Source organism: Pongo abelii, chromosome X, assembly GCF_028885655.2.
Source record: "Pongo abelii isolate AG06213 chromosome X, NHGRI_mPonAbe1-v2.0_pri, whole genome shotgun sequence".
Classification (NCBI taxonomy): domain Eukaryota; kingdom Metazoa; phylum Chordata; class Mammalia; order Primates; family Hominidae; genus Pongo; species Pongo abelii.
The window spans coordinates 112,646,378-112,662,398 of record NC_072008.2 but is presented as its reverse complement, the minus strand read 5'-3'; the positions used below and the strand labels follow the sequence as shown (position 1 = coordinate 112,662,398).

General features: G+C 38.2%; 1 protein-coding gene across 3 annotated transcripts in view; it reads right to left on the bottom strand.

Moving 5' to 3' along the window:
* The window catches only part of TBC1D8B (TBC1 domain family member 8B), a 68,283-nt gene that overhangs the window by 13,552 nt on the left and 38,710 nt on the right, over positions 1-16,021 (bottom strand). For all 3 annotated transcript variants that reach the window (XM_002831961.6, XM_024241097.3, XM_009235144.4), the window contains exons 11-14: positions 15,105-15,222; positions 13,572-13,857; positions 10,250-10,379; positions 9,603-9,701 (exon numbers count right to left, since the gene is read on the bottom strand). In XM_002831961.6, the coding sequence (XP_002832007.1) occupies positions 9,603-9,701; positions 10,250-10,379; positions 13,572-13,857; positions 15,105-15,222 (633 nt within the window). The remainder of the gene's footprint in view (positions 1-9,602; positions 9,702-10,249; positions 10,380-13,571; positions 13,858-15,104; positions 15,223-16,021) is intronic.

Genomic DNA, 16,021 nt, shown 5'->3' with positions numbered 1-16,021 from the left:
GGTAGCCAGGTGAGCAACACCTGCTGGAGCTTCCAGCCCAGATGTCCCGCTTCTGCCTGAACTCAGCCAGTGGCTGCAACATCCTGTTGTCACTGGAAACACCCAACAGGCAGGGCAGGTGACCCCACCACGCTCCACCACTGGTAGCCAGGTGAGCAATGCCTGTTAGAGCTTCCAGTCCAGTGGTCCAGCTTCTGCCTAAACTCTGCTGGCAGCTGCAACCCCTGGTACCCTCAGGATGCACTTGGACAGCAGATTAGGTGACACTACTCACCCCCGCAGCTCCTAGTTGGGCGGGACTTTCTGGCTTAGGTGGTGCCCAAGCATCACTGAGAGACGAGACACCCAGGTTCGCAGGTTGATAGAGGGGTGGTGTGTGCCTCCCTCCACAGGGCTGACCCAGTAAGGATAAGACCTGTTTGCCAACTGTGGCTCCTACCTGAGGGAGCCCTGTGGACCAGAGCACCCAACAAAAGAAATGCGGGCATGAAGCCAGTAATCAGAGGGGGTTCCTCCAAGGCCCAGGGGTGGACTAGGTGAATGGGCCATCTCCCTGTCCCCAGTCACAGACCATTACCCCGGAGCCATGCAGCAGAGCAAGAAGCTATCTGCTGGCTAACACTCTTAAGCGCCACCTACTGGATTGCAGCCCAAAAGACAACACTAAAATATTCTGCCAGTATACACCACCTGTGAAAACTAAGGTAAAGGCTCCTACCAGCACCCAGCCTGAGCCAATGCATGTGTACGCTGCCACGCTGCCACGCTGCCACGGATGCTGGCATGCACGAGCAAGCATGGATTCCACCGCCACCACTCCGACTAAGTGTTTTGGCTAGCACCTCCATTGTAGTGTTGAGGCCAGTGGACTGGTAACACCTTGGCCTCTCTGGCAGAGCAGGTTCCTAGCCCCGAGGGCCCAGAGAACAAAGCTGGGGGTCTGGTACCAGCCCCGCAGAGGTAGCACACTCATCTCAGGAGAGCTCAGGTGAGCCTTGGCCATCTGAAATCTTCAAAATCAAAGCCAGTCAACTGAACCCACCTTATACCACAATCAAACCCCCAAGGGCATCAAAGAAGATAGAAGCAAAAAAAAAAAAAAACCCATCCAAAGAAAACAACTTCAGAGGTTAAAGGAATATCAGCTCACACAGATGAGAAAGAACCAGCACAAGAACTCTGGCAACTCAAAAAACCAGAGTGTCACCTTACCTCCAAACAACTGCACTAGTTCCCCAGCAGTGGTTCTTAGCCAGGCTGAAATGGCTGAAATGACAGACATATAATTCAGAATCTACATAGAAATGAAGATCACTGAGATTCAGGAGAATGTTGAAATCCAATCCAAGGAATCTAAGGAATACAATAAAATGATATAGGAGGTGAAAGACAAAATGACCATTTTAAGAAAGAATCAAACTGATCTGATAGGGCTGAAAAACTTACTACAAGAATTTCATAATACTATCACAAGCATTAACAACAGAATAGACCAAGCTGAGGAAAGAATCTCAGAACTCGAAGACTGGTTCTCTGAATTAACTTAGACAAAAATAAATGAACATTTCCCCAACTTTGCTAGACAGGACAACATTAAATTCTGGAAATGCAGAGAACCCCTGCAAGATACTATATAAGATGACCATCCCCAAGCCACACAATCATCAGATTCTCCAAAGTCAACATGAAAGAAAAAATATTAAAGGCAGCTAGAGATAAGGAGCAGGTCACCTAAAAAGGAAATCCCATTAGCCTAACAGTGTACTATTCAGCAGAAATGCTACAAGCCAAAAAAGATTGAGGGCCTATATTCAGCATTCTTAAAGAAAAGAAACTCCAGCCAAGAATTTCGTATTCAGCCAAACTAAGCTTCATAAGCAAAGGAGAAATAAGAACCTTCTCAGACAAGCAAATGCTAAGGGAATTCATGTTCATTAGATCTGCCTTACAAGAGGTCTTGAAAGGAGTGCTAAATATGGAAAGGAAAGACGATTATCAGCCACTACAAAAACACACTTAAGTACATAGACTATTGACACAATAAAGCAACTACACAATCAGTTTTGCATAATAATCAGCTAACAACATGATGACAGGATCAAATCTACACATATTAATATTAACCTTGAATGTAAACAGGCTAACCAGAATGTAACCAGACTGCCCTAATTAAAAGGCACAGAGTGGCAAGTTGGATAAGATAGTGAGATGCAACTGTATGATGTCTTCAAGAGACTTATCTCGCATGCAATGACATCCAAAGGCTCAAAGTAAAAGGTTGAGGAAGAATCTACCAAGCAAATGGAAAACAGAAAAAAGCAGGGCTTGTTATTCTGATTTCAGACAAAACAGACTTTAGGCCAACAGCAACAACAACAACAAAACAAAACAAAAAAGAAATTATATAATGGTAAAGGGTTCAAGTCAACAAGAAGACAACTATCTTAAATATATATGCAGTCAACACAGGAGCACTCAGATTCATGCAGCAGGTTCTTAGAGGCCTATAAAGAGACTTAGATAACTACACAATAATAGTGGGGGACTTCAACACCCCACTGACAGTATTAGACATATCATCAAGGCAGAAAACTTACAAAGATATTCGGGACCTGAACTCAACACTTGACCAAATTGACCTAACAGATATCTACAGAACTTTTCCCCACAAAACAACAGAATATATTCTTCTCGTCTGCACATGGCACACACTCTAAAATTAACCACACAATCAGACATAAAACAATCCTCAGCAAATTCAAAAAACCCCAAATCATAACAACTATACTCTTGGACCATAGCATAATAAAAATGAAAATAAATACTAAGAAGATTGCTCAAAACCATATAATCACATAAAAATTACACAATCTGCTCCTGAATGACTTTTGGGTAAGCAATGAAACTAAGGAAGAAATCAAGAAATTATTTAAAACTAATGAGAATAAAGACACAACATATCAGAATCTCTGGTACACAGTTAAAGCAGTGTTAAGAAGGAAGTTTATAGCATAAATGCTCACATAAAACAGTTAGAAAGATCTGAAATTAACAACCTAACATCACACCTAGAGGAACTAGGAAAACAAGAACAAACCAACCCCAAAGCTAGCAGAAGACAAGAAATTACCAAAATCAGAGTTGATCTGAATGAAATCAAGACATGAAAACCCATACAAAAGATCAATGAATCCATGAGTTGGCTATTTAAAAGAATAAATAAGACTGATAGACCACTAGCTAAACTAATAAAGAAAAAAGAGATGATACAAATAGACACAATCAGAAATGACAAAGAGACATTACCACCGACCCCACAGAAATACCAAAAATACCCTCAGAGACTACTATGAACACCTCTATGCACACAAACTAGAAAACCTAGAAGAAATGATAAATTCCTGGAAACACACAACCTGCCAAGATTGGACCAGGAAGAAATTGAAACCCTGAACAGACCAAAGACAAGTTCTAAAATTGAATCAGACACACACACACACACACACACACACACACACACACACACACACACCCCAATCATAAAAAGCCCAGGACCAGATGGATTCACAGCCAAATTCTACCAGACATATAAAGAAGAGCTGGTACCATTCCTACTGAAACTATTGCAAAAAATTGAGGAGAAATGACTCCTCCTTAATGCATTCTTTTAGGCCAGTGTCATTCTGCTACCAATAACTGCAGAGACACAACAAAAAAAGAGAAAACTTCAGGCCAATATCCTTGAGGAGAACAGATGCAAAAATCCTCAACAAACTACTAGCAAACCAAATCTAGCAGCACATCAAAATGCTAACACACCATGAGCAAATATGCTTTATCCCTGGGATACAAGGTTGGTTCAACATACACAAATCAATTAATGCAATTCATCACAAAAACAGAACTAAAACAAAAACCACACGATCATCTCAATAGATGCAGAAAAAGCTTTCAATAAGATTCAGCATTCCTTCGTGTTAAAAAGCCTCAACAAACTAGGCATTGAAGAACTGTATCTCAAAATAATAAGAGCCATTTATGACAAATCCACAACCAAAATCATACTGAATTGGTAAAAGCTGGAAGCATTCCCCTTGAGAACCAGAAGACAAGGATGCCCACTCTCACCACTCTGGTTCAACATAGTACGGACAGTCCTAGCCTGAACAATCGGGCAAGAGAAAGAAATAAAAGGCATCCAAATAGGAAGAGAGGAAGTCAAACTATTTCTATTTGCAGATGATATGATTCTATATGTAGAAAACCCCACAGTCTCAGCCCAAAAGCTCCTAGATTTAGTAAACAACTTTGGCAAAGTTTCAGAATACAAAAATCAATATACAAAAATCAGTAGCATTTCTGTATACCAACAAAGTCCAAGCTGAGAGCCAAATCAAGAACTCAATCCTACTCACAATAGCCAAAAAAAGGTAAAATACCTAGGAATACAGCTAACTATGGAGGTGAAAGGTCTCTACAATGGGAATTACAAAACATTTCTCAAAGAAATCAGAAGTGACACAAGCAAATGAAAAACATTCCATGCTCATGGATAGGAAGAATCAATATTGTTAAAAAGGCCATACCAACCAAAGCAATTTACAGATTCAGTGCTATTCCTATCAAACTACCAATGACATTCTTCACAGAATTAGAAAAAACTATTCTAGAAAATTCATATGGAACCAGAAAGGAGCCCAAATAGCCAAAGCAATACTAAGCAAAATGAACAAAGCTAGAGGCATCACGTTATTCACCTTCAAACTATACTACAAGGCTACAGTAACCAAAACAGCATGGTACAGGTACAAAAACACACATAGTCTCACGGAACAGAATGGAGTGCCCAGAAATAAAGCTGCACACCTATAACCATCTGATCTTTAACAAAGTCAACAATAACAAGCAATGGGGAAAGGACAACCTATTCAATACATGGTGCTGGGATAACTGGCTAACCATAGGTAGAAGATTGAAACTAGATCCCTACCTTTCACCATATACAAAAATCAACTCAAGATGGATTAAAGACTTAAATGTAAAACCTACAACTATAAAAAGGCTTGAAGAAAACCTAGGGAGTACCATTCTAGATATAGGCGGTGGCAAAGATTTCATGACAAAGATGCCAAAAGCAATTGTAACAAAAATAAAATTTGACAAATGGGACTAATTAAACTAAGGAGCTTCTGCACAGTAAAACTATCAACAGAGTAAACAACCTACAGAATGGGAGAAAATATTTGCAAACTATGCATCTGACAAAGGTCTAATATCCAGAATCCATAGGAACTTAAAAAATTAAAAACCAGGCCAGGTGTGGTGGCTCATGCCTATAATCCCAGCACTTTGGGAGGCTGAGGCGGGTGGATCATGAGGTCAGGAGATTGAGACCATCCTGGCTAACGTGGTGAAACCCCGTCTCTACTAAAAATACAAAAAATTAGCTGGGAATGGTGGCGGATGCCTGTAGTTCCAGCTACTCGGAAGGCTGAGGCAGGAGAATGGCGTGAACCTGGGAGGTGGAGCTTGCAGTGAGCCAAGATCACACCACTGTACTCCAGCCTGGGAGACAGAGCAAGACCCTGTCTCAAAACAAAAACAAAAACAAAAAACAAAACCCAAAAATCAAACAACTCCATAAAAAAGTGGGCAAAGGACATGAACAGACACTTTTCAAAAGAAGACCTACATGCAGCCAACAAGCACATGATCAACATCACTAATCATTAGAGAAATGCAAATCAAAATCACAATGAGATACCATCTCACACAATCAGAATGGTGATTATTAAAAAGTCAAAAAATAACAAGATGCTGATGAGGTTGTGGAGTAAAGGGAATGCTAATACACTGCTGGTGGAAATGTAAATTAAGTCAGCCACTGTGGAAAGCAGTTTGAAGATATCACAAAGAACTTAACAGAGAACTACCATTCAACTCAGAAATCCCATTACTGGGCATATACCTAAAGGAATATAAATTATTCTACCATAAAGACACATGTATGTGTATGTCACAGCATTATTTGCAATAGCAAAGACATGGAATCAACTTAGATGCCCATCAACAGTAGACTGGATAAAGAAAATGTGGTCAATATACATCATGGAATATTATGCAGCCATAAAAAAGAATAATATTATGTTTTTTGGAGCAACATGAATGGAGCTGGAGACCGTTATCCTAAGTGAACTAACAGAGGAAAAGAAAACCAAATACTGCATGTTCTCACTTATAAGTGGGAGCTAAACATTGAGTACACATGGACACAAAGAGGGGAACAATAGAAACAGGGGCCTACATGAGTATGGAGGGTGGGAGGAGGGTGAAGATCAAAAAACTACCTATTGAGTACCATTATTACCTGTGTGATGAGATAATCTGTACACGAAACCCTGTGACACATAATTTACCTATATAACAAACCTGCGGCTGGGTGTGGTGGCTCATGCCTGCAAACCCAGCACTTCGGGAGGCTGAGGCGGGTGGATCACCTGAGGTCAGGAGTTTGAGACCAGCCTAGTCAAGATGGTGAAATCTCATCTCTACTAAAAATACAAAAATTAGCTGGGCATGGTGGCAGGCACCTGTAATCCCAGCTACTTGGGAGGCTGAGGCAGGAGAATTGCTTGAACCCAGGAGGTGGAGGTTGCAGTGAGCTGAGATCGTGCCACTGTAGTCCAGCCTGGGTGACAGAGTGAGACTGAGTCTCAAAAAAAAAAAAAAAAAAGAATAAGACAAGGAAGCCTGCTTCTACTGCTATTATTCAATAATTCTCTGAAGATCCTACCTAATGCAATAACACAGAAAAAAGAAAAGAGGTATAAATGTTAGGAAGGGTCAAAATTCTAAGACTGGAAATGACATGCTTGTCTATTCAGAAAATTCGAGGTCAACTAAAAAAAAATAGTACGATTAATGAGAGTCAATAATGTGACCACTTAGAAAAGCAACATACCCAAATCAATAACTTTTACACACACAGCCAATAAAGAATTAGGCAATGTAAAGGAAAAATGATCTCATTCATATTAGCAGCAAAACCATAAAATATATAGGGGTAGAATAAACCCACTAAGAAATGTGTAAGACCTACATGATGAAAACTAAAAATGCTTACTAAAGAACATTTAAAAAGACAGATTGTTAAAATGAATAAAAGCCTTACCAGATTACAAAGTAGACAAACCACGATAATTAAAAGAGTGTGGTACTGTTGTAGTAACAAAAAAAGAGAGTCCAAAAATAAAGCCCATGTATGTATGTAAGAATTTAGCATATGAAAAAAGTAGAGTACTGTGATGATAAACTATTTAATAATTGGTTTTTAGAAAATGAGTGATTTCTGTTGGAAAAACATATTACATAATAAACAAAAATATACTCTACGTGTATTAAAGTTCTAAATGTTAAAAAAGCAATACCAGTACTATAGGCCAATATGAAAAAATATTTTTATAATTTATATAATTTTAAATAGGGAAAGCCTGCTAAGTTTGATATGAAACCGAGATACCATGTAATAAAAAAGAGAAAGACTTCATGGAAATTAGTAACTTGTATAATCTGAAAAACATTATAAGGATAATGAAAGAAATAATAAGACTAGGGGAAAATATTAGGCCACAAATATAGCTGACAAAGAACTAGTACTACTAACAGTCAAAAGAGCTCCTACAAATCAATACTTAAGACAATCTCATAGAAAAATAAGCAAAGGCTATGAATAGGCAATTAAGAGAAGAAATTAAAAAGGCTAATAAACACATGTGATCAGTGAATTGAAACCCTAAATGAAAAGTGATATTTGATCTATCACACTGGCACAAATTGAAGATTTTGTTTTGTTTTGTTTGTTTTAGAGACAAGGTCTGGCTCTGTTGCCTAGGCTGGAGTGCAGTGGCATGATTATAGCTTACTGTAGCCTGGAACTCCCAGGCTCAAGGTGATCCTCCTGTCTCAGCTTCCTGAGCAGCTGGGACTATGAGTGTGTGCCACCATGCCTGGTCAACAAATTCAAGATTTTAAATATCTGGTGTTAGTGAGAATGTGGGGAAAGGGGCATTCTTACAGGCTGCTGGTGGGATTACAATTTGGCAAAATCTTTTGAAGCATAATTTGGCAGGGACCTGTCAAATTTTAAATGGGCATACACTTTTACCCAGCTTCCACTTCCAGATATCTATCTTGCAAAGAATATATATACAAGAATGTTTACATAAAGTATTATTTGTAAGAGCAAAAAAGGGAGACATATTAAATGTACATCAGCAGTGAATAAATTATAGCATATCCATATTATGGTATACTATTCAATGCATTAGGAAGAGTGAGGTAGATCTATATTTACTGATATTCAATAATCATGATCTATTTCTGAATGAAAAAAGTTGCAGAGCAAAGTGACTGGTATGATCTCATTTCAAAAACTATATCCTTCCAATACACATGCATGTGTGCAGACACCTAGGTAAAAGATCTGAAAGGATATATGCCAAATTATTTTAAGATGGTTACTTCTGGGGTGGGGAATCTACTTCTTACATTTATGTAATGCTTAAATTATTTACAGTGAGCAGGTATTACTTCAGTAAATTTTTAAAAATGCTAACATATAAAAACTAAAACAAGGGGCCCTATGCTAACTATGTCACAGTAACCTCACTGAATTATTCAATTGAAATCTAAACCTGGAATCTTCAGAAATGTTAATCTTCCCAGATTTGTATCTCTGAGGACCTTGGCCTTTAAGCAAGTAGGTTTACAAAAACAACACATGGTCATGATAGAAGCTCAAACAGTACAGAAGAATATAAACAGCAAAGTAAAACTCTCCTCCTTCTGACCAGTAATCTATTAATCTGATTCACCAAAGGCAACCAGTATTAACAGTTGCTTATGGAGCCATCCAAATATTAAAAAGACAAGTATTTAAAACATAGTATTTACTTTACGTATCCAAGGATAATAATATTCATTGGAGCACTGACTACTATGTAGATCAGCTGTTCTTACTGATGCAGCACATCACAAATATGTTATGCTTAAATGCCAACATGATAGCATTCAACACTGAGCTGCAGGCTAGGTGTGGTAGCTCACGCCTGTAATCCCAACCCTTTGGGAGGCCTAGGCAAGGAGGATCTCTTGAGCCCATGGGTTTGAGACAGCCTGGGAAACATACTGAGACCCTATCTCTACAAAAAAATTTAAAAAATTAGCCAGGCATGGTGGTGTGTGCATGTAGTCCCAGCTCCTTGGTAGGCTGAGGAAGAAGGATCTCTTGAGCCCAGGAGGTAGAGGCTACAGTGAGCTGCGATCATGGCACTGCACTCCAGCCTGGGCAACAGAGCGAGACCCTGTCTCAGTGGTCTTGAAGGTCAAATAGTACAAAACATGTTGGAGAAAGCAACATAATTCAACCAGAAGAAAATAATTTATTTTCTCTAAAAAAGAATTTACCATAGGCTAAACCTTGGCAAGGATCTAGCTCAAAAGTTTAGTCCTTTTCATTTTATTTGCCCAGAAGATAATTTCTAAAGAAAGTTACAGAAAAAAAATTACTTCAACTGGTTTTTCCCCATTGGTTGCATACTTACCACATTCTGTTTTGTTGTTTCCTCTAGGGTCTGTATCACATACAACCTATTTCGACAGCGCATACTGTGTATATCTTCATAGCGAATATTACCATATTTCTGCAAGAGATATGATTTCAGTGGATACTCACTCACAATAAACATCAACTTCTTCTTTTACAATTCAGTTTTATCAGACTCAATTCTTGGAGGCCTTGATTCTATTTCTAGGTAATTTCCTGACTTGTTCAATGATTTTGCAAATTTTTACCTCCCACGTTTCAGTTTTTAAATATATTCACTGGAGAGAATTCCATCTACTATGTGAATAGACTAAGTACAAAAATATGGGTAAAATTCTTAATCTCTAAGAAGTGAATAATAATAATGAGAATAATTCACCTTTTAATACAGCGATAGATGTTTAAAGTGGTCATTATCTGTGAAAGCAAGTGAATTTAATTTCATTTAATGAAAAACAAATTGAGGCAGAGGAGGATACACAACCTAGGAACAGTTCACAGAACTCATTTTGAAAGTTAAGTTGGATTTTAAGTTGTATGTCTACTTGCATTATTATCTTACACTTAATATACCACTAGAGATATACCATAGTTCAATCATTTTAAATATGCTAGGTAATATATTTATGGCATGAAAAAACTTACCTCATTTGATTCTCTAATCAAATCTGTAATATCCACTCTAGTATGACTGGTTTTTTCATCACTCACATTTGAACCCTGCTGAACATTTGAAGGCAATGGACTATCCTTATTAGTGACATTGTCAAAGAACCTATTGAAAAGTGATAGTAATACAAGAATTAGTGGAACTACCATTATTAAAGCAGAGAAATGACACCTAATTTCTCCCTAGTTAGTTAGAGGTTACTTTCAACTGAGAGGACAAGGGAAGGTCTTATGAAGAAGTGGAACTTTGTCCCTGTTTGCAGATGACATGATTGTATATCTAGAAAACCCCATTGTCTCAGCCCAAAATCTCCTCAAGCTGATAAGCAACTTCAGCAAAGTCTCAGGATACAAAATCAATGAACAAAAATCACAAGAATTCTTATACACCAATAACAGACAAACAGAGAGCCAAATCATGAGTGAACTCCCATTCACAATTGCTTCAAAGAGAATAAAATACCCAGGAATCCAACTTACAAGGGATGTGAAGGACCTCTTCAAGGAGAACTACAAACCACTGCTCAATGAAATAAAAGAGGATACAAACAAATGGAAGAACATTCCATACTCATGGGTAGGAAGAATCAATAGCGTGAAAATGTCCATACTGTCCAAGATAATTTATAGATTCAATGCCATCCCCATCAAGCTACCAATGACTTTCTTCACAGAATTGGAAAAACTACCTTAAAGTTCATATGGAACCAAAAAAGAGCCTGCATCGCCAAGTCAATCCTAAGCCAAAAGAACAAAGCTGGAGGCATCACACTACCTGACTTCAAACTACACTACAAGGCTACAGTAACCAAAACAGCATGGTACTGGTACCAAAACAGAGATATAGACCAATGGAACAGAACAGAGCCCTCAGAGATAATGCTGCATATCTACAACTATCTGATCTTTGACAAACCTGACAAAAACAAGCAATGGGGAAAGGATTCCCTATTTAATAAATGGTGCTGGGAAAACTGGCTAGCCATATGTAGAAAGCTGAAACTGGATCCCTTCCTTACACCTTATACAAAAATTAATTCAAGATAGATTAAAGACTTAAATTTTAGACCTAAAACCATAAAAACCCTAGAAGAAAACCTAGGCAATACCATTCAGGACATAGGCATGGGCAAGGACTTCATGTCTAAAACACCAAAAGCAATGGCAACAAAAGCCAAAATTGACAAATGGGATCTAATTAAACTAAAGAGCTTCTGCACAGCAAGAGAAACTACCATCAGAGTGAACAGGCAACCTACAGAATGGGAGAAAATTTTTGCAATCTACTCATCTGACAAAGGGCTAATATCCAGAATCTACAATGAACTCAAGTTTACAAGAAAAAAACAAACAACTCCATCAACAAGTGGGCGAAGGATATGCACAGACACTTCTCAAGACATTTATGCAGCCAAATAACACACGAAAAAATGCTCATCATCACTGGCCATCAGAGAAATGCAAATCAAAACCACAGTGAGATACCATCTCACACCAGTTAGAATGGCAATCATTAAAAAGTCAGGAAACAACAGGTGCTGGAGAGGATGTGGAGAAATAGGAACACTTTTACACTGTTGGTGGGACTGTAAACTAGTTCAACCATTGTGGAAGTCAGTGTGGCGATTCCTCAGGGATCTAGAACTAGAAATACCATTTGACCCAGCCATCCCATTACTGGGTATATACCCAAAGGATTATAAATCATGCTGCTATAAAGACACATGCACACGTATGTTTATAGCGGCACTATTCACAATAGCAAAGACTTGGAACCAACCTAACTGTCCAACAACGATAGACTAGATTAAGAAAATGTGGCACATATACACCATGGAATACTATGCAGCCATAAAAAATGATGAGTTCATGTCCTTTGTAGGGACATGGATGAAACTGGAAACCATCATTCTCAGCAAACTATCACAAGGACAAAAAACCAAACACCGCATGTTCTCACTTATAGGTGGGAATTGAACAATGAGAACACTTGGACACAGGGTGGGGAACATCACACACCAGGGACTGTTGTGGGGTGGGGGGAGGGGGAGGGATAGCATTAGGAGATATATCTAATGCTAAATGATGAGTTAATGGGTGCAGCACACCAACATGGCACATGTATACATATGTAACAAACCTGCATGCTGCACATATGTACCCTAAAACTTAAAGTATAATAATGAAAAAAAATGAAGTGGAACTTGTTTTTTGTTTTTGAGATGGAGTCTCGCTCTGTCTTCCAGGCTGGAATGCAATGGCGCAATCTTGGCTCACTACAACCTCTGCTTCCTGATTTCAAACAATTCTCCTGACTTGGCCTCCCAAGTAGCTGGGATTACAGGTGCCCACCACCACACCTGGCTAATTTTTGTATTTTTAGTCGAGACGAGGTTTTGCCATGTTGGCCAGGCTGGTCTTCAACTCCTGACCTCAGGTGATCTGCCTGCCTCGGCCTCCCAAAGTGCTGGGATTACAGCCATGAGCCACTGCACCCAGTGAAGAAGTGGAGTTTGAAGATGGTTGAGCATTAGGAGGGCATGGGTGAGGGAAATGGGATAGTGAAGGAATCATTTTGGGGTTTTGAAGGAAGCAAACAGACTCAGAGAGTACTTGGCAAATACCACACAGCTCAGTAAGAGTGGAATATAGGGTATGTAGAAGCATACAGGGGGAAATAAGTGAAGAAAAGTACACTGAGCCCTTACCACAGAGTTCTGAATGCCAGAGTAAGATGTTTGTATTTTATTCTGTACATAATGGGATTTCATGTGGCATTACGATAGTTGCCCATTCAAATTTATTCATTAAGCATATACGAATGTGTGCATACACACATACACACACATACAACACATGTGCTCCAATACAAAATAGCATTCATACAGAAGCTACTAGGAAAATAAAGTTCAACCCACCTGAAACCACATAGAAACCAGAATAAGTTCCTGGCCACTGGATATTTAACATTATCAACTACCCTTTTCCTGCTTGAACTAATTCTACATAGACACTTTATAGCTCAAACTGGGAATATGAAAGTCCTAGCATACTGAATCAACAATATTAGTGTAAATGTGTACATAATTTAGTGGTTCACTTCAAAGTGATTTATTCTTGCTATATTTTTTCTGGAGATAGAGGACTGGACTTTAGGTGTAGCTCTTTCATTCAAGTGGTTTTGTAATCTCGGACAAACTGAAATTTCTAGGGCTCAGTTTCCTCTGTAAAATAGGGGATTGAACAACATCATCTCTCAAATCTCCTCCAGATTTAAACGTTATGGTTCTTATAATACCTGTTTAAAGCTGTCACAGCTTCAGCATCATCTTTACAAGTCAGCAGTTTGTCTAAATTATAGTCAAGTATTGCCAATCCCAGTTGCAAAATGGCCTTTATTCCATCATAGAAGAAACAGTCCACCACATTCACTGCACTTTCAATAGGTAGCACACTAATAAAAAGTGTGAGAAACCAAGAGAGAGAAACTGAGGAAAAGAATGTCATATCAGTCATGTGTTCTGTCAGCTGAGGAAGGTGATCCCTGATAAGTTCTTCAAAGACTGCCTGATCCACCAAGGCACCTAGAGAATATCAAAAGAAGTTTAAAAATAAACATTTTTCAAAAGGACTTGCTTCCATACCTCCCCACTTCTATTAGCATGCTGATGTATCTCATTCTTCTTCCTTAAATTATGAACTCTTTCAGAACCTCTTCTGTATTTTATACATCTAACTGCTAGTAGTGTCATGTACTTCAGAAACGCAATTCAAATTCATTTGAAGAGTTATTTATTGAGTCTTTATTATATGCAGAGACCTGTACTAGGTATTATAAGAGCTATACCAATTAATGAAATAGTCTCATGTTCAGGGAGTTTAATATCTAGCACAACTCAAGATAAATACACAAATAATTATAGTGAAAGACAGTACAATCAATGACCTAACCACAATCCTGAAAGCCTATTACGGTACAAAGAGACCATTCATAAGTTTTAAGGTAAGGGGTCACAGATCTGTAAATATTTGATGACTAAAGAAAATATTGGCCAGGCGCGGTGGCTCACGCCTGTAATTCCAGCACTTTGGGAGGCCGAGGCGGGTGGATCACGAAGTCAGGAGATTGAGACCATCCTGGCCAACATGGTGAAACCCCATCTCTACTAAAAATACAAAAAAAATAAAAATAAAAAAATTAGCCGGGCATGGTGGCGGGCGCCTGTAGTCCCAGCTACTCGATAGGCTGAGGCAGGAGAATGGCGTGAACCCGGGAGGTGGAGCTTTCAGTGAGCCGAGGCCGCACTCCAGCCTGGGCGACAGAGCGAGACTCCGTCTCAATGAAATAAAATAAAATAAAATAAAAATTATACCATTAACAAACTAAGAACTCGATCCTTCTTTGAAATCTTACAAATATCTATATAATTCATACAAATGTGGAAATTTTAAGCTGATTGAAATCTCCCTCCCATCAAGAAATTACAAAAATTCACCAGTAGCTGTGGATACTTGAGATCACCATTGTTTTAGCAACATAGAGTTTATAAACTTAATGCTTCCATTTTTGTTAAGAAACAGACCAGGTATTTTATTTTTAAAAGCAACATATTAAACAATCTTTCCGACTAGACATTCAGTACAAAAAGCTCTTCTTTTGAGAATGTCAGTGAATGTGAAATTTTGATGTTGCTTGCATTTTATACCACAACATAATACATCAGTCCTTCTACTTTATTAGTAATTAGACAAGAGACATTGAAATTGTTTAGAAAAGAAATATACATCTCTGTGTGTGTATGCATATGTGTGTGTGTGGTTTTTCTTTTACCAATAATTCGACGATTAAAATAATCAGGCAACATTCGTTCACATACAGCAACCAGAAGCCAAAAAGCTTCTTCCTCTTTTGCATATAGAAGCAGCACTGAAGTCAAAATATTCATTGCCTAAAATTCATAAAAAATAGTATTAAAAAGCAAATATTGCTCAGGTAATAATTATACTTCTTCAAACATGATAGTTTTTGACAGCAAGAAGAATAACTGAGAGTAATAATAGTGTAACAACAGTGGAAACATGAGAACTCTGAGCCAGTCCAAGGCAAAACAAGGTGAAGTCAGGCTAACACTTGATAATCAGTTATTTTATAAAGTAACATTCAAGAAAAGTGAAGCAGTAATATAATAAATAAAGAACATAATAAGCAAAACCTCTCTAATTTCAAAGAGTGAAAAACCTTAATTATCACTAATCTGAAAAAAGCCTACATAATTTTCAAAGACATACTAAAACAAAAGAAAATGAACTTCATCTGTATTTCCAACTACCTATAAAGAAATAGTCCTCAGATATGAATCATCCTCAATTTTGTCCAAAACTGAACATCTTCTTTCCCCTATCAAGTAGGATTCTTCTTATCTATCCTAGTTTTGATTATGCTGAAAACCCTCTATCTGCTGCATCTGTTTCATATCCTAGAGTTTCTTCTTATAAAACATCTTTTGGATTTGCTTTTTCCTTCCCATTCCCACTACCACTCTAACTTGCTGCTGCTTCTTACCTATCTTGCATACAAATATCAGATCACTAGTTTTATATACATTGCCACATCCCTTATTATAAAGTAATAAATCCTTAATGGATAGAATTTGGAGAGAATGGAAAAGTATGAATGAGAAAATAAAACCTCTTGTATCTTGTGTACCCAGAAGTAAACTGTTAACAAGTTGATATATTTTTCTGCAG